The following is an 18,900-nucleotide window of genomic DNA, read 5'->3' on the forward strand; positions in this document are numbered from 1 at the left end:
AGAAAACGAAGAGATTCCACACCTCTGTGACGTTCTGAAAGGTCCTTCAAGACGACCTGAGGTGTTTAAGGCTAGACAAAATATACAGTCTGTTTTGTGAGCCCACAGAGTTGTCCAGGCGGTATCCTAATCAGGTGCCCAAACCACCTCGCCTGACACTTTTTGATGGAGAACCGCAGCAGCTCTACTCTTTTTGTTCAACTTTTTTTGCAAAGGGAATGGTGCAAAAGACAATCAAGAATATACCCCTCATCTTACACACCCACAACAAAATTACTGCCACCGAGACTGAGTCATTTCAACAGTATTCAAACTGTATTTTTATTGAAGAAATGTCACCCATTTGACCCACTCAAAACAAAGAGCCCTGACACACAACTTTAATTAGACACAAAATAAAGATTAATTATTTAATTCACAGCACATGAAAAATATTTCTCAAAAAAACATGAAATAATACCAGTGTCACGACTTGTTCCAGGACTAAAAGTGTAAACATACCACTCATATTCCTATATGTATACTTGTAGCTCTTTAAGAGTGTGATGAAGCCATTGGCAAACAAAAAGTAGTAGCAGTAGAACAAAACAGCAAATCTCACTGCTGATAGAGAAGGGGAGACGGTGAATATCTAAATTTAAGACACATGAGCTCCTTCTGCAAAGTTGGCTGGTGGACTTTGATTTAGAGGATGGCAGTACAGTTTCATCCAGTAGTGTATCGGTTTCACACTCTGAGACTTTACCTCAGAGGTTTAGGGAGAAGCCATACCTCTTGTGTCATTGTCAGGGTGCAAATACTATTCTGTTTTTTGGGGGGGGGTTTTACAATGTAAAAAAACCAAAAGAAAAACAAAAGAAAATAACAGGATCACGTTTTCACAAGAAATTACAGTCGGGTGCACAGCAGCACACAAAGTGACCAAAAGTAATTTGTACACAAGGTATTTCTGAAATCAACATATCCATTTTAAACTATTTACACAGTGCAAATTATAAAAACATCAGTAAAGTGTCAAGTCTTGTGGTCTCCACTGAAGTTATGCATTCATAGTTGGCCTTTTACAGCAAGGCCAATCTTAAGGCTGGAAGCAGCCTAAAGTAGTCATCCAGGCAGCCATATTATTAGAAGTTTATTCTATATCTACTTATAGATAAATGTAAAACAACCTCATTGGCAGAGATGTTTTTAGCTGAATGTTGTTCCTTATTAGTCTCAAAATTAAACACAGAAACAAAACCAAATGAAATTAAGCTTTCTTATGCTGAAAAAATGTCCTCAGCTGTCAAAATATGTGCATCTACGCCACATCCAGATTTAAACCGTAAAAATAGAGTAGATGCAAACTAGAAATTCACACGGTTGGCTCAACATCATCGACAACCAGTAATCATTCAAGCTTCTCCTGCCCCCAGGTGTCGCTCCCTTGAGCCCAGTGAAACTCGTAGCCCCTGGACAGCACCAGGCTTTCCAGGTCCTTGTCTTCCGCCCTCTCCTTCAATCTCTGCTCCTCCAAAATGGAGACTAGCATATCCCGTTTCTCTACCGTCCTCATGATTTCAGCCAGGATCTCCATCTCCTTTTGCAGCTCGGAGGCGCTTTTATTTGTATCTAAAAGAACATCAATAAGTACAGAGAAAAATTAAGTATGTATTTCTTGTCCCTGACCATAAAACCATCTGATGAAGGACTTACCTTCAACTGACATTCGGCATCTAAGATCTTGTTGCAGCCGGCTTTGTGTGTCTTCCAGCGCGAGACCCTGGGCACTAAGTTAAAAGAGTTGTAGTTCCTTAATGTCAAGCAATCTTAACTGTACAGTATATTTTTACGTGCAGGTGGTCTCTATGCTGCCACTCACAAGATCATGAGTTCCGACTCGTAGCGCGCCAATCGATTCTTTTCCAGAACAAGCTCAAACCAGGCCTGATAGAGCTGGGCTTCGTCACGGTCGTCAGTCTGATGAGAATCTGTGAAGGGAGGAAATACAGTAAGAAAGAGGGAAGACTTGGAGTTGTGTGAGTGATTCTATGTCAGCTCCACAAGGCCATTGCTGGGAGAAATACATCAGACTTTGACCACTCACAAAGGCAAGTCTTCACTGAAAACTCCACTGAAGCACAAAGCTCTCTACTGTGAAAACATGAATCAATAATGAAGTCTTGGTGTCTGCTGTGAATAAAACCATTAACTACATTGAGGCTTTTAACCAGACAGACGTTACAAGAGAATTCTTCCTTCTAAACAGTCTGAGGAGGACTGTGCAGGCGGTGCAATTACAGAGAAGAAAAGCAAAGCTTTGATTGGAATTCCTGTTTAAAGCTGGATGGCTTAAAGCTTCCAGGCTTTAAAGGAAGTTAGGAGGGATTGATCTGAATCTGTGCACAAGTAAGTACCTTCTCCTCTGATGATCTTCTCTATTCTCACTCCTTTTTCCTCCAGGTCGCGTTGTTTCTCTTCCACCTCCTCCAGTTGTCTCTGGATTATCTGCACAAAAAGAAACACATGAGGGTTAGAAACAAGGTAGGTAAATAATGGAGATAGGGTTTTAGTTTTCAGAAGATAAAATTTCTACCAGTACTTTTTTAAAAACAGCAATTCCTATGCCTATCTTCAGAATTCAGGAAAATACTGGCAAGAAAGAAAAAGAAACTGACATGAGAACATAATGATTTGTTTACAAATTAGCAAAGAGGTGAATTAACAGAGCCAATTCATATGTTTTAAAAAAAACTTAATATGTTAAAAAAAAAATTTAATTCTGTCAAGTAATGCCATCTACAAACCATTTTTTTTATTACCAATACAATTAAAAAAGGTTAAAGTGCATTGCCTTTCTTCTGCAAACATTGGTGCTACAAGTGTTATTTAAATTCATGTACATGCAAATATGAGAAAATAACTGCAAGTACAACAAAAAAGGGAAAAAAAGAAAACATTTCACCTCACTGAAACTCAGTCATCAAAATAAACACTGTGTTAAGAAATACTCATCCAACACAAAAAGCTCTACAGTCTGACAGATACCAGTCGTATTCACACTTTTATAAGGTCACACTTTAGATGGAGTGCTTTGAAGCAATGCCACAAATATCTCTATATAGAGGAAATAAAGGAGCACCTGAGCTTGGTGAAGTCTCTTCAGTTGTTCTTGTTTAGCCTGTTGGGCCGCAGTCTTTTCTTGCTTTTTCTTTAATCTCTCTGAGGACAGCTGGAACATGACCAACAACACCTCTCAAACACAGTCCACTGGATTCGGATGTCTGCCTGAATGTAGACATCATTTGTACAAACCTTGTTGGTGGACGTCAGGTTTTCACTTTCATCACCACTTGAGGACAGTTCTTCCAAACTCTGTTCACTAGAGGCTAGACATATATATAATAAAAAAAAAAAAACAGAAAAATGTATTATTTTCTGGAGGGATCTGAAAATAGCTGCACAGACGTCTCCATCTGACCTGATGGAGCTGGAAGAGCACCGCAAAAAAGAACAGGCAAAACTGCCTAAAGATGAGCTAAGCTTGTAGTATCAGATTCAAAAAGACTTGAGGCTGTAATTGCTGCCGAAGATGGATTAACAAAATTTTAAGCAAAGGCTGTGAATACTTATGTAAACGTGTCTTCCTGGTTTTCTATTTATAATACATTTGCCAAAATCTCAAACTTTTTCCCATATTGTCATAATGGGGTAAATGTGTGTAGAATTTTGAGGAAAAATATTAAGTTAATATAATTTGGAACAAGGCCGTAATACAACAAAACATAGAAATTGTGAGGCGCCATGAATACTTTCCAGTTGTGCAGTGTAGACTCACCTTTGTTTTTCAGGTTGGACAGAAATGTCCTAATTTCCTTTTGAGCTTCCTGCTCCTTCCCTTCACTCTCCGATAGGCCCCTCTTCCTGAGCCTAAGAGATGAAAACAAATCTACCCTTTTACGGGGCAGCGAACAAAGTTCGTCCGGCACCCCTTCAGAGTCTCTTCGATTTTTTAGGGACACCTGCTGTAATAAGGACGGCAAGTCTCGCCCCTCCCCCCACGGATCTGTCCCCACAGAAGCCCATTCGACACCACACATGCTTGTTCTCCTCTCCGCTGTCGATGACCCTGAGTCTACATGGCTGAATAGTGAGCAGAAATTAGATGCTCCTTCAGACATGGGCCTTTGTTTACGTGGAACGTTACATTTGGGTCTCCTATTAAGACAGAAAGGACAGAAATTTCAAATGATGTTCCGGTTAAAAGTTTTGAGGTGTCGAAATAAAGTCAGAAAAAAAAAATACAAACATTATAACAGCAGCCTTGGAGCTGCTGGGTTCACTGCTCCCACTAAAGGTCCTCCTGAAGGCATTAGCCATGACCTGGATAACAGAGGAAGAAGACGCTGGGGTCTGGCACCGACTTGCCGTTCCGATCTGGCTCGAGTTTGACGGAGGCTTATCTGCTTCTGCTTGTACCTGATAAAACATCAGAAGAAAAAATGTGACCAACATGATGTGAAATTAATTTCTCTCACATTTTTAAGTCTCGATCACTGAAGGATCATATGGGAAAAAATATTAAAAGCATGAAACAAGTTTAATCTTTACTTTGTGAAATCCTCACCTGATCTTTATGCTGAGAAGTGTTTGTTGTGCTGCTGTTAATGGGAGTTTCTTCTGGATTCAGACCCTCTTCCCAATTCAGAAGCCTCTCTTTGTCAGGCTGGGATAGTAACAGCCGCCTCCTAGGAGCCGATGTGCTGGAACCTGATTTCATTGCAGCCACTGGCTCATCACTCTTCTTACTTTCCTCAGACAGAGTCTGTGTATCTGCTTTTGGTTTTGGCTCCTAAAAAAACCCCAAGGAAACTAGTTAAAATTAAATTATGTTCATTTTACGTCATGATCTTGAATTGCTTAAGTTTTTCTTTCCACTTTCTATTATTTCCTTATAAGCTGTTCCTTTAGCTCAGTGTTTTTAGAACTTTCAGGCTAACATTGTAAATAAGAAAGTGTTCTTAATGTTTTGCCTGGTGAAATAAAATTGTTACAAGTTTTCCTTGGTTATTCTTTACTTTTTCATCATCTCCCTTCTTGTTCCTTAACCTTCTTTCCTCAACCTGCCTGCTTGGTCTCCCCTCACAGCTGAACTCTTAATTTTGATCTTTAATTTCTCATTTAAAGATCAAATTAAAAATGTAAAAATTGTATGCAGTATAGTTCTAGTCAGTTAATCTGTACTTTCCAATACATCCATTAGATTTTATTACTTGAAACAAATATTTCTGATTTACAAACAAACTTTTTATAGCCCTCAATAGAAATTGCTTCTCATTCTTCATGTGCAAATGCCACAAGCTCAGGGATGTTTGAGGGCTCTTATGTTGCAATTGTCTTCCTCAAATTCCACCAAAGATTTTAAATCAGGTTTAAAAGCCATTCTAAGATGTTCTTCTTAAGTTTTGGTTGACTAAAATGCTTGCTTGAGGTCATTTTGTTTTTCTAGAAAATCCAATGATCACCCAGGTTTAACTTGTCCAAAGACAGCATCCCATTCTTAATGTTCTGGCATTTCTGGGAAGCCAAGAAGCACAATAGAAAATAAGGACCATCGGATGATTTTTAGCAATTTCTTCCACAGCCTAGCATGTTGTTAGGTATTCCATGGGGCTTAAACATGACAATGATGCAGCAAATACCGTCTCTTGGCATCTTAATTTCTAGAACTCTTTACCTAACGCTCTTTGGCTGTGATAAAATTAGCTCCTTTTTTGGACTTTGTTTGCAGGGTGGCATTACAGTCTCCAAAGGCTTGATTATGTTTTAGCTCTAATTTGGGACATAAACTGACAACTTTAAAAGCAATACACAAGGGTTTGACAAAACCAAGCAGACAACTGCTTTTTGATACATTGCTTGCAATGCTTTGGGAATTGAATGTTTATGTTTAAGGCTATAAAATAAAATAAAAACATAAGCCTTTAAAAAATAATAAAAAAATCTTCAGTTAATACAGCTGGGACAGTACTGCTGGGAACATTTTGTTTAGAGAAGAAAATGGTTTTGTTTGTCTGCTTTTACACAGCTGTCAGATTTCCTACTGTCCATCACTGTCATCTTGGACCAGACCAAATCATGTGATTAAGCCATATTAGTGTCATCAGTTTATTTTATATTTTTTTAACTAGTTCTTTGGAAAAGAAAGCAGTTTTAAAAAAATAATTTAAAAATTGGTCCTTTGAATGAGCTAAAGGGTACTAGCAGTTATGATTGCAACCCTTACATAGAAAACCAGTGCCTTGTTTCACACCCTCACACTACATTCAAGTAACCTGGATGCAAAAAAAAAGATCTTTTTAAATGCTACCCACACTACGTGTCTCAGTTGAGGTGATTTCTTCAAAGTCAGAATCAACTTCATCAACAGTTTGTGGCCTTGAGCGGAAGTGTTTGATGAAGATCAGAGGAAATGCTGTGCACAAAGACAACAGAAAACATTGTCAAAAGTTCAGCAAATAATTAGATGTTTTTGGCTCTACTTCTACAGTGAGCCATTTTAAACAAATCATATAATGTAAAATGCACATACACATGCGTGCACACACAAGAACTCTCAAAGATTGGGAGCAGAGTGGTGCTGTGGTTCTCCCCCAGTGACCAGACATGTGTACTTTATATCAAAGTCACATTTGTGAGAGAAGATGGTGAAGGGCACAAACAATGAAATCAAGTAATAGAAGAAGAAAAACAAACTGAAATAGGAGCTAAAGTAAGGTTAACCAAATTAATGCTGAGAGACTAAAAGAAAAAAATTAAAAAGTTGAGCTATGGCGACATCTAGAGTTGAATATGTAGCACAACAGTTTTTTAGTACTATTGGTTCAATCTTCTTCAATCACTAAAGTGTGTTTTTAAACATCATATGCTTAAACATCAGCATCATAATAATTTGGAATATCATTGAAAAAAGGTTTGAGTAATTCAAATCCAAAATGGTAAACTGGCATTATGTAGAGCCATATAATGATTGATCTTTAGTGTTTAATAATGTGGATAATTGGGGGGTATTACCTAAAACTAATAAATAAATATAGTCTTCCAGGACATGTAAACTATGAGCACTTAGTAGCACAATGCATCTGTATTACTTTTGGTCTTTTACTTAACACTGGATTCAAGGAATGCTTGTTAATTATGGTTCTACCAAAAAAAAAAAAAAAAAATCAGATCAGCATTAATTCACTCTGCAGCTTTACAAGCCACATAACACAGCCAGCTGTTAATAGTGAAACAAGGTAATACTTTCTATGAACCACAAAGACATCAAGCAAAACAAATAGTTTACATAAAATAAGATAGAGGTTAGTAACAAATCATAGGAATCAAAGGTTTAAGCTGTTTAACTTTGCAAGCAAAGAGAAGTAGGGCAGAGTCAGTAGAAACATTCATAGGAACACTCACTTGCTCGAATCTTTCGTTTCCATCGATTATTATGTTTTGTGTTAGAGTGACCTGCAGACCAAATGCAATCAAATGACCCGTGAGGAAATGTTAGGATTCACCCCCCATCGAGAACAGATCAACAATCCAATAAATACATGTATGAAAACCCAAATTAAGGTCTCACTGTGTGACTGTAGACCCAATCTTTAATAATGTGTCATTCTCTGAACCACGGTTGGTTCAGAAAATCCCCAAAAAATATTCTGAACGACGGAAGGTCTTCAACATAAGTCCATTTGCCTTCTACTCGAGCAGTGAGGGTTTTCTAAAGCCAAAGTCTTTGTCTTCAATTGGTAAGACAGAGATTTAAGGAAATGTGGGACAGTTTTGTCAGAACATTTTTAGCCCAGAGAAGTCAACAATAAACACTTGTTGAAACACCTGATTAGTTCCAGACCCACAGACAAAATGACAGAAAGACACAGGGTTAGGGACGTTGCACTAAGTGGATATGTTGAGAAACTTTCTCAACAGAACAACCTATAAATATTAAAACCTAGATTCTCCGTCAGAGAGGCCAGAAAAATTGGATTTAAACAGTTTCTTCAGTTTCACAAAGTTAAATGTTGGACCACATTAATGGTGTACTGACCTTTAAGGCCATCCTGGTTTCTGGCTGCGGCACCTTCTCCTTTTTTAGGTCCGATGATGCAGGAAGCCTCCAGAGCATCAACGCCCATTTCTGTATCGTCAGGAAATCGTTTCAGATCTTTTTTCAGCTGATCTGACTTCATGCTGGATGCCTCACCTGTAAGTAATTACAGTGTGTGGGCAAATTTTTTTCCTGACTCCAAACAAACATTAGTTGTTGCTGGACCGACAAGTAGAGTGAAAGTAAGACAGCACACCCTGTTACTTCAAGAGTCATATGCATCAGGACTACATAAAAACAATCTGGGCATGTATTCTGAAAGCTTATAATGCCATCATTTTAGTAAAATTCTGAGAATTTGTGGAATTTTAAGATTTTTCTTCGGTCTTAAAAGAGTTCACAGCATGACACAATGTTAGAAGTAGTTAGGAGGGTTTTTAGTGAGCCAAGAGTGTCATAAGTAGTGACGATTCTAGAGCTGTTCAAACAGTAGGAACCACTTCTGTCCTGTTTATTTTTCACGTCTTTTTCTTGATTTTATTTTGGTTATGCTGCCAGACCAAACAAATTTACTCAAGCAGATAATCTCATTGAATTACTGACAACCGAGCATTACATTAATGCAAAATCAATGAGGTAGTGAAATTACTAGCATGGCTAGAAGATGTGATAAATCACAAAAATGATGATGTGCATAAGGTGCAATCAAACAAGTTGATCCTGTGTGGCAATTAATTGTCATGACAAACTTTTCATAATTTATTGGATGGTTTGTACTTTTGAATTTATATTTCAAACCTAAAGTTTCATTTTTATTATGTTCTGATGTAAAACCTTAAAATTAAAAGAGGGTGTACTTTCTTCTTACCGTGTATGGCATGCATTCTGACATATATTCACAGTTACTCTGATATATTTAACAACATTTTTTCAAAATTTCACAAGTACTTTCAATCTAGGTATGTAATCCACATAACACATGAACATCTTCTCCTCTAAAAGTCACATAGGCTTATTAAGGAACTGTAGGTACAGAAAAACAATCTGCAGAGTCTACTTTACAAAGTCACAGTGATATAATTTCATGTACAAGCACCAGAAAGTTACACACATTTATATATATGTATATATCATGTGTACTCACAGAGTAATGAAGTCAACAATGTACAGAATCTTTGCAGAGGTGATTCCACTCGGCCACAGCAAAAAAAATTAAAAACATGTTGGCATAAACATTATCCCAGTAGGAATACTAGACAACAACTCCTTGTTTTGTTAATGAAGAGGAGTTTACTGAGTGTTCTCAATTTGGTTAGATTTTTTTTCTGTTTTATTTATGAGGAAAAAACAGAGGAAAGGACAGAAAAGACCCATTAGTAAAGCCCACAAGGAAACCAATAGAAGCATACTGATGAGATTCACTTCAGTCCTGTTCAGATTGGTTGGGGTCAAACTCTATAGCTGAACTCTTTTTTATATACTAATTACGCTTTTGCATGACGGCCAGCCTTTCTCTCAAGCTGTTGCATTTAGGAAATCTTCAATTTTGTAACATTTTGTCATAAGATGGATAGAATTATATCCACTTAAGTTGCTGCAAAGCTCAAGCATCTGTGTCCTCTTAAAAAATAATAACAATAAAGCACGCGTTAATTGTTAAAGGCTGTGATCATGAGCATGATTTGTGTGGGTGATGTTAGGTCAACTCAAAGAGTTGGAAGAAGAATTTACATTAAACAGCTTACAAAATGTGTTAATTTTGCTGGTATAGAGAATAAGTTGTGTGAATGAACCCCATTGTGAATATTTGGTATTTTGGAAATAATGCAATTTAACTGATGGGTAACAAATAACACTGCAAATGAATATTGCAATCAAATACATTTATTTGTCAATAGTTGTATACACAGCTTCTAAATGTCATAAATTAAGCAATTTTACAAAATTTGTGTATAATAGGCAAAACAAAAATTGACTGACAGGCTGCAATGATACAACTGTGAGATAGAAATCGTACCGCTATCATGAGTTTTCAGGCAGGGTTAGACAAAAAAAAGCTGCTGTCTAATTATTTCCTGACCAAAGACTAGGAGGTACATGAGAGAGATCTGGAGAGGGGTGCAGGAGTGGGAAGGTTTCCTTCTGAAACAGAGGGAACCACAGACAGACCACACACATGTGGAGACATGTTACTGTCAAATGGGCCGAAGAGAAGGGGATGCTGCTGATACACGAGTGGCTGGAAAGACATTCAAAAGCTGTTTGGACAGATGGTCAGGGTAAAGACGACATGGACAAGCATGGCACAATATCAGCGTTAGAAAGGTTGTTCTGGATAACACAACAGCAAATGAATTACTGAAAAAGTGCCTGTATGTTCATCAACAACTTTGGAAAATGGTCTGATTTTTATAGTGCACTTCTTACATTTTTTGATTAAGTCACATCAAAAGATCAAAACTGTGAAAGACCTGATGAGAAATCAATTCTGTGTTTCCAAAGCAGAATTAACTTTTAGATACAATTATCCCAGAGCTTAAATGCTGCTGTAGGCAGACTTAAATTATAACCAGGATAGGTACTTAATCAAAGGCGTAATGGTGTGTTATCTTTGTACCCTGAAGTTGGAAATACAACTAAAACAGCTCCTTAAGTCAGAATCCCTATGAATGTTGTAGGCGCTTGAGATGCACACAAAGTATTAAAATTGCCTTCTGTTTATTTTATTAACTGATTTAAATACTGATTTAAGTGTTTAAACTAGAACAGGTAAGTATTATGGACAAATCTAAGTTTGTCAAGATGCCAACAAAGAGCACAGATTGCTACTAGGAAATGCAGCGTTGTCAAATATTTTTAATGTGTTAAAAACAACAGAAAAATTAGGAAAACTGAGTTTGTAAAAGTATGACATTTTGAAATTTAGGAACACTAACTCTGACTTCTGCAACAAGTTGAACGGCGCATTACTGTCTATAAACTCATATCAAGAATAGTTTTTTTTGTAAATACAACAACTGTTCCAGAAAGAAGGTTTTGTGGTGTTGTTGCTGATCTCAAACTAAGTTATGGCCAAGCAACATAAGCAAACCGTTTTCAAGGAAATTTTTACACAAATCTTTGCACTTTTTTTCATTTAAACTGTCCTAAATTACTTTAACTTAAGAATGGCAATAGTAGTGTAGCAAGCGTATCAATGAAACTAACTGACCACACTGATAGCACAGCAGCATTTTATTTAGCTTTGGTTTATTAATGTGATTTGACAATAATTTAAAAGTAGTGACAACTACATACATTGCTGAAACATTTAGAAATACTGTAGGAAATGGCATCAAGTAGTTTATTTAGCAGCTAAGTGATTGCGGCAATTCAACACAGGCACAGTATTAGATTTGGTGTTCTACTCAACAGTGCACAATGCTACAAATACTATTTATAGTCTTCAACATGCCAGGCTTGAGGTTCATGCTGGTTTGTGATTAGTTATTTTGGTTAGTTAGAAAAAAAAAATCAGATGGAGCTACAAAAGGCAGCCAATGCAAAAGCAGTACAACAAGATCTTATGACCAAATCTGGCCAATCGTCACCTTCACTGCTGGCAGGAATCAGCCAATCAGAATGTGCAGCATTGGAAAGTTGAAACAGACTGAACAAAATGAAGTGAAACAGAAGCTGGAAGACAAATTTTGGATTGGAAAATAAATGAGAGGTGGAAAAAGACGGAAAAGGGGAAACAAAATGTTCAAAGGTTTTGAGAAAAACATTAATAATACTGTAAGATTTAGTACAATAAAACATATACAACAATAAACCAAACATAAAAGTAGCCATCAGTTACAGTGTGTCACTTAAAAAAAGAATATCACTTAACAAAATAATTATAAAATAATTAAATTATATGTAGCCTATTATGTAAATAGGCTTTTTAGCTACATGAGAACATCCATGTTAAAGATAAGGCTCATTGTTTTGGTTTGCATTTATTCTTATTAAGCATTATCTGAAATATAACTGGAAATGACTATTTACTAATTTAAGAAAAAAAGAATTACTTCAAAAAGAAAGTTAAAAAAAATCACAAATTAAATGTTCACAATAAAAAAAAATAATAGTACCATGTTGTTGCTAATAAATTTGTAAAATTCTAAAAAAACAATTGTTCTAAACAGCCTACCATAAATAATGAGCCTTCAATCTTAAAAAGTAAGAAAAGTATCTTTATAAACACATTGTGTAAATACTAGAGCTTTTGATTACTTAAAATCCTTCCACATTTGATAATGAAAAAATAAAATACTGTTTTGGCATTTCCATTGCACAACTCTGGTGGGCAGTGTTAGAAAGCAGACAATTGAAACAAGTTCTCGCACATCACTGCCAGAAAATCAAAATCAAAACAGAAACCACACTCTTTACAGAATTTTCTTGATAAGAATTAGGACATGTTCCAGGTTACAATCTCGTAATTCAGGAAAACTAACATTTTAGGCAACTATAAGCCCTGACTAGACAACAAAATTAAGTGAATCTACTTCCTGGATCCACATCACCCAAGACTTATGGAGTCACACTATGGAGTGAAAGTTTCCTGGAGCATGCCCACAAATCAGATATTAATTAAGCAGGGGAGAAAACTCAGGCCAAAGGAGTTATTGTTTTGTCATGCGTCTAGCAGGTTCTATAATAGCTAAGCTAGCTTATCTATGCCCAGAGTCTTTAATAGAAGTTTTGAAGCACCTGGATGGGTCTCAAGTAGTTAGTATCTTAGCACAGAAGTCAACAGTCCAAACAACCTCAGTTTTGGGGATTGAGGAAAAATGTAAATTCGCTTCTAAGCTAACCTGCCTTAAGCTAACATCAGTTAATAAGCTAGCTACTTTTTTTATTTTGGGGGGGGGGGGGGGGGGGGAGATCAAATATCCCCTATCCAAAATTAACACTCAATTTCCAAGCTCTACGCTCAATGCTTTTCATCTCATCACTTTTCATGTCTCTATACTTAGTCACTTAGTCTATAAAAATTGCTGTGTTAGCTGCAAAGCAACCCCTGAGGCTGAGCTCTACACCCAAAAAGGGTGTTTTTACTTTCATATTTGCCTCCAAATATGAAGGCAAATTAGAAATACTGTAGACTTTATTTTTTCCACTTCACGGATGGAACAAATAAAGTTGTTCCACAGCATGGTCAGCGGACCCAGTGATTTGTAGCACCACATTTCTTTAGTAGAGAAAGCCCCAGTGTATGTCAATTTGTCTAAATCATAAAAGTAAGTAAGAGAATTTGCTCAAACTAATAGGAAAGTTCAGAGAATGAGTCATCTCAGACTTTTTCCATTCTCTCTAGCTGTTAGCAAGAATCCTAAATTTCCTGTTAATTCAAGCTGCAACTGTTGCTGTCTACTGCGGGTAAGATACTGACTGCTCAAAACTATTCAAAAAAGCCACATTTATTATAGACTCAACAGAAGCAGTGTGTCTCAATAAAGTAGGTTTTTGAGATCAATAGTTTACAAAAAGTCTAAATAACTGAGAAGATTTTAAACGTAGAAAGTGAAGGTAATAATTGGAGCTTTGACTTAAATGAACCGCTACTGATTAGGCTGCAAAGAGGTAAATATCCACCTATTAGCCACATATCAGTACATCATTCCTCTCCTAGGCAAGCCGTTGGTTGACGATTTGCTGCTGAGCCAGTTGGGACTCCTGGTAGATCTGTCCCAACATCTCATGCATCATGCAGAGCAGAGGACAGCCAAGGCTAAGCAGCTCAAACAGGAATATATAGTCCTGTGAGTAGCTCCTGACGTGGGATCCCACAGCTGTGATAGACTCACACACACTTCCCAACAGCTGTTGAGGCAACACACACACAGCCCGACCAGCACGCCTCGGCCAGCTCAGACCGCGCTTAATCAAGGAAACCAGGGTACCTGCGGGTTGGACGGCGCCTGTGGTTGAACAGATCCCGCTGTCCATAGACGAGGGTTTCAGGTGGCTTAGGTTTTCCTGTAAAAATCCAGATAAAAATGCAAAAAAAATCAGTACACATGCCTCTACAGAGTAGTAGTAAAATAATAATTTGTGTTTATTTTTTTCTTCTCAATTTCCAGTTATGTTTGTGAAATAAATTTAGTGTATAGGTTTTTAGCAACTTTGCAAATCTATATAAGAATTTTAATTGTTTTGTTTGAGCTTAAGAATTTTTCACTTAATGGATATTGTTCCATATTTATATTATCAATATCTTATTTTCTGCACTTAAATAGCCGTAAAAGCGTGAAGTACTTGAAAAGCCATCTTACCGTTGTTCTTCTGAACCTGCCCCAGCTGGTGCTGTATTGGCGCTGGGCATAGTGAATCTTGCAATAAAACTTTCCTGTAATGAAATAACAAAACCAATAAAAACAAACATTTTTATAAAAAAAAAGTCTGTAGGGTTTGTTTTTTTTTACAAATACTCTTTATTTTGATATAAGAATCAGCTATGATGACTCAGACGTACTCTCCTGTGAATCAAATGTGTGTCCACCCAGACGGAGGGTGCAGTTACAGACGTCACAGCGGAAGCACTCGCGATGGAAGAAGTAGCCTTCAGCGCTGAGCCTCTCCATCACGTATACCCGTTTGGAGCAGAAGTGGCAGATGTCGCTGCCACCGAGTCCAGGAGGGAAATCTTTACGTAGCACACACTGAGGGGAAAAGACCAGGCAAAGGTGAAGTAATAAGAAAAATGCTCTACTGAGAAGTTGCTTGGTGTTTCTATCCAGAAACCTTTAGAAAATGAATATTTAAAAACACTGATTCATATATCAAATGTCAAAAACAAGTGTTATATGGAGGGAGGGGGAGAATTCAATTAGTCAAAAAAGGTAAAATATGCATCAGTACTAGGTAAGAAAAGCAGCACAGCACACCAACAGCTGATAAAAAAAAAAGAAAAAAAATACAAAGGCAGAAACAGGTCACTACAAATTCCAAAATTAGTGATACATTTGGTCTTAACATTTTAGGTCAGAAGTATTTTGCAATTGTATGAATACATGGAGACATGTTGAAAGTAAGGTTTAGTGTCAGAAGACTGTATTTGACAACCACACACACAACCAGAATGAAAGGGTATGAAAAGTCACAATGAAATAGAAAAAAAACAAAACATGAATGTTGGATATCTAGGTAAACCAGACTCCAGGGTAGAATTGTACCATTCTCATCTTCAGATATTTGCAGCTTCTTGAGCTTTTAGCAATATGGAGATTAACTGCGTCTGTGGTTTACCTCACAAAAAGAAAGTTAAAATTTGGGCTTTAAGCTATGCAAGTAAACATTTGCAATAAATTCTTGAATTTGTTCAGACTGTGTACACATCTAAAACCTTGTGTACACTCATGCAACTGGAATGTATTCCTAGCTTTTAAATTCCCTGGTCAGAAAACTAAGGTTGAGAAATATTTGTTAGCACACCAAATTTTCACAAATCACATTAGTATAAAGTCTGGATTAGTTTTTTAACCATTTACATGCATCTTACCAGTGGGGCATTGGGCCTGTGGTCTGTCTCATAAAGGACGGCCAGTTTCTGAGCTTTAGCATCTATTGCTGATGATACCTTTCCAACTACTCGCTAATATTTATACACAGAAGAAAGAAAAGACAAATGGGAGTGGAAAAAGCAGAATTTATCAAAGGTTATAGTGATGTGCTGTTGAATTGTGTTTGGACTTAGGTGTAGGACTTGCACCTCTTTATTGTAACTAGGAGCTCCAGAGGGACAGCTCTCAGAGCGAACAATTGATTTTGGATTACTTCTTCTGGTGCGTTCACCATCACAAGCTGGAGTGCACTAAATGAACACCACATGGTAAAACTTCTGTAAGGCATTGTATACTACATGATCATAAATGTTGGTAAACTACCAGTATATATATAGTAGAAATTATTGAATATAAAACTAAAAAGGAACACATGGCTGATTTAAGATAAAACTAATGTATTTATCTAATAAATATTCAGGAAACAAAAGTATTTATGTAAAATAACCAAGAAACCTGTTACCTTAGAGGGATCCTTCTCAGCTAGTTTTAAACTACATCCATGAACTTTCTGTTGCTCATTTTCCACATTTTTTATCCTCTCGAGATTAGTGAAGACACTCTGACTTTTACCAATGCAAGACGAAGAGACAGAAGAACATGTTTTGTTGCTGGATGTGAATGTATCAGGATGAGAAGAAGAGTTTTGCTCAGTTTTTTCAGATTCAGAGCAGGACAGAAGAGAGGAGGTCATTTTAGGTTCAGAGGTGAAACAGGTCTGAGCGACGGGATCGGGAACAGGGTGGACCACAGGGAACATGGTGGAGCTTTTAGATGGAGACAGAGGAGGAGGAGGAGGAGATGGTGTGGAAGGAAAGGAGGAGGTACATGACTCCACCTACAGAGGCAAAGAAACATGGATATTACAGACCAAAGAGAACATCAATAACTTGTTAATGTAAGGTAATTATCAACACTTTCAGTCCATCGCTACACTTAAAAGGATTTCGGTAAAAAAAGATATACATATTTCTAACTATTTGGAGAAAACTTCAAAATGATGATTCTGTAAGGATGTACTTAAGGTAAATCTCTATCTTAAGTACATCCTAAACTCTACACAGGAGTAAGAATATTAAAATTAACTTGTCTTGATTATGTCGTTTTACAGATTTCCTTATTTCCCTGCTTTTGATGCATTTTTCTGCTACAGCAGTTATTTATTTTGATATTTGTATATTCCTACATTTATTGTTGATGTTAACATTCTCCTCCACAGACATCCACTCTAATTTTAGAGAGCCTAAAAAATTCAAAAACGGGCAAAGAAGTCATGCTTTTTTTGGATTATTTTAAATACCAGCATCTGATCTGATACAGAACCTGTGAAACAGATAGAGAAGCAGGTGGTTTGTTGGACCCATGAAACATGGTGGACAGGAGGACAGCTCTCTCTTTTATACTCCTGCGTGAAAATTCTCTAGTCGACAACCGCTGATTTTTAGTCTATGGAGAAAGTAAGAGGTAATCAAAGCAGGAAGAAATAGAGAGTGAGATAGTGCATACGGGGTAATTTAATGTATTTAAAGGTAGGATTAAATTCACCTTCTGCTCAGATGCATTACATGACGGATCAGAGTCCGAAGCGGACAGATCAGATGCACAGGTAGGACGGTTTGGGGAGTCTTCTGTGTTTGGGGTGTGCTCTGTGTGACAAAGTTCAGAGCCAAGAACACTTACAGGGATCTGAAAGTGTGAGGGCGATGGAGAACGACTTTGGCTGCTCTGATCAAAATATGAGTTAGAAGAGAGGAAACTGGTCTGCTGAGAAACCGAACTGGGATTCTCCAGCAACCGAAGGTAGATTGAAGGCTGGAAACAGGAGGATGAGGAGGGGACAGACAGGAGGACAAAGGATGAGTTCACAGAAGTTAAATGAACCCTTTTCTTTTAAAATACAGGGAGATACGAGACAATACCTGCCATTTGGGACAAGATGGAGGAAGAGGAGAAAGAGGTTGGATATATTTGGGTTTAGCAAAACGGGGGTTTTCTTCCTCCTCCTCCTCCTCCTCATCTGAAGATGGAAAGGTGGTGGAAGGAGACAAAGGAGGAGAAAGGGGAGGACTAGATGGGTCCTTGGACTGTTTCAAGGATAGAAAAGCAATAAAAATGTTATAAAAGATAGAATAAAAGAAACGAAAACATTACTAGAGACCAAAACTAGCACAAAAAAGAAAATATAGGTGCTAAAGTTAGATGTCATATATTAAGAAAACATGTCATTAACTATATTGATGAAAATTTGCACAAATTAAACACAGAAGGTTGACTAAATAATTTTATATAAAAGCAGAATTACATGAAAGTGAAAGAAGCCACTTATTCCAGTTACTGGCTTCGCTTCAAACGTTCAAACTTCTACCCAGCAAAATTTTTTTGACCTTGTTTATCAATTAAGGCCCATCAGTAATTGTTTTACTATTTAGAAAGTCTTGGTCTCGTTGCCAACACAGCATACAGCAACAAAGATAACACACACACACACACAAAAAGACCAAAACAAATAGTGCCAAAAATCCAGTCTGGAAGTTCACCTACTTATCATACTTTTTATCACCTTAGATATTTGAGCGTCAGGTAGTTCTTTGGTTATAAATGTTTGCCTGGCACTTTTGTTCCAATTTTGTTGTTTCAAAAGTGTAACTGAATAAACTTGACCTCTAATGTTATTCTCACCTTAGTGTGCACCTTTGCTGTTGAGGAGTTCTCCTCAAACTTGGCCAGCAGCTGAGTTGCCATGGAGCGAACCTTGTTCTCCCGCAGCTCTCCATCTTCACCAGCAGGTGGCGCACTATGGCAGGACAACTGAGGCCAGAGAGGAGTCAGATTCAGAGCAGAGCTGGCTGATGAGTTGCTTTGTTAACCTAAACCCTTCAAGTTTTATTAGTGCTTTAATCCAAAAGACTTTTCCAGATGAATACCTCTGTGAGGTAGCCGCTTCCTTTCCGTCTCCGTTTGTTCACAGAATCATCCTCTGCTTTCTTCTCATCCTAGAGGAGCCCACATTACAGATTAACTCACAGAGGAACTAACACACCTTGTATTTAAATAATCCTAGCATAAAAAAACAAGCATACCATCCATTGATTACTTCAAAAACAACTTTACTGTCCTTCAGGAAAATGGATACTAAACTTTAAACGGAGATTGCACTGAGATTGTATTGCACAACTTCTCTACCTATGGCTTCTCTAATCAAATGCTGAGATTTGAAGGAGTACATAGATG

The 18,900-nt window shown here is 37.3% G+C and overlaps 1 protein-coding gene across 9 annotated transcripts in view; it reads right to left on the reverse strand.

Annotated features, from left to right (window-relative positions):
• Positions 1-293: 293 nt before the first annotated feature.
• The window catches only part of LOC102223100 (protein-methionine sulfoxide oxidase mical2b-like), a 50,339-nt gene continuing 31,732 nt past the window's right edge, over positions 294-18,900 (reverse strand). For 4 of the 9 annotated variants that reach the window (XM_023344309.1, XM_023344321.1, XM_023344315.1 and 1 more), the window contains 23 exons: positions 18,594-18,662; positions 18,349-18,477; positions 17,589-17,753; positions 17,215-17,481; positions 16,993-17,115; positions 16,133-16,507; positions 15,819-15,920; positions 15,609-15,701; positions 14,583-14,769; positions 14,383-14,456; positions 14,011-14,086; positions 8,078-8,233; positions 7,444-7,494; positions 6,354-6,454; positions 4,607-4,831; positions 4,289-4,458; positions 3,818-4,197; positions 3,295-3,368; positions 3,122-3,211; positions 2,397-2,487; positions 1,862-1,970; positions 1,696-1,769; positions 294-1,611 (listed from right to left, as the gene is read on the reverse strand). In XM_023344309.1, coding sequence (XP_023200077.1) covers positions 1,391-1,611; positions 1,696-1,769; positions 1,862-1,970; positions 2,397-2,487; positions 3,122-3,211; positions 3,295-3,368; positions 3,818-4,197; positions 4,289-4,458; positions 4,607-4,831; positions 6,354-6,454; positions 7,444-7,494; positions 8,078-8,233; positions 14,011-14,086; positions 14,383-14,456; positions 14,583-14,769; positions 15,609-15,701; positions 15,819-15,920; positions 16,133-16,507; positions 16,993-17,115; positions 17,215-17,481; positions 17,589-17,753; positions 18,349-18,477; positions 18,594-18,662 — 3,402 coding nt within the window. In that variant the 3' untranslated portion in view covers positions 294-1,390. Of the gene's footprint in view, positions 1,612-1,695; positions 1,770-1,861; positions 1,971-2,396; positions 2,488-3,121; positions 3,212-3,294; positions 3,369-3,817; positions 4,198-4,288; positions 4,459-4,606; positions 4,832-6,353; positions 6,455-7,443; positions 7,495-8,077; positions 8,234-9,943; positions 11,753-14,010; positions 14,087-14,382; positions 14,457-14,582; positions 14,770-15,608; positions 15,702-15,818; positions 15,921-16,132; positions 16,508-16,992; positions 17,116-17,214; positions 17,482-17,588; positions 17,754-18,348; positions 18,478-18,593; positions 18,663-18,900 lie in introns of those variants that run through there. The other 5 variants (XM_023344328.1, XM_023344332.1, XM_023344348.1 and 2 more) reach the window with 5 other exon arrangements.

The sequence above is a fragment of the Xiphophorus maculatus genome, chromosome 2 (genome assembly GCF_002775205.1).
Source record: "Xiphophorus maculatus strain JP 163 A chromosome 2, X_maculatus-5.0-male, whole genome shotgun sequence".
Taxonomy (NCBI): domain Eukaryota; kingdom Metazoa; phylum Chordata; class Actinopteri; order Cyprinodontiformes; family Poeciliidae; genus Xiphophorus; species Xiphophorus maculatus.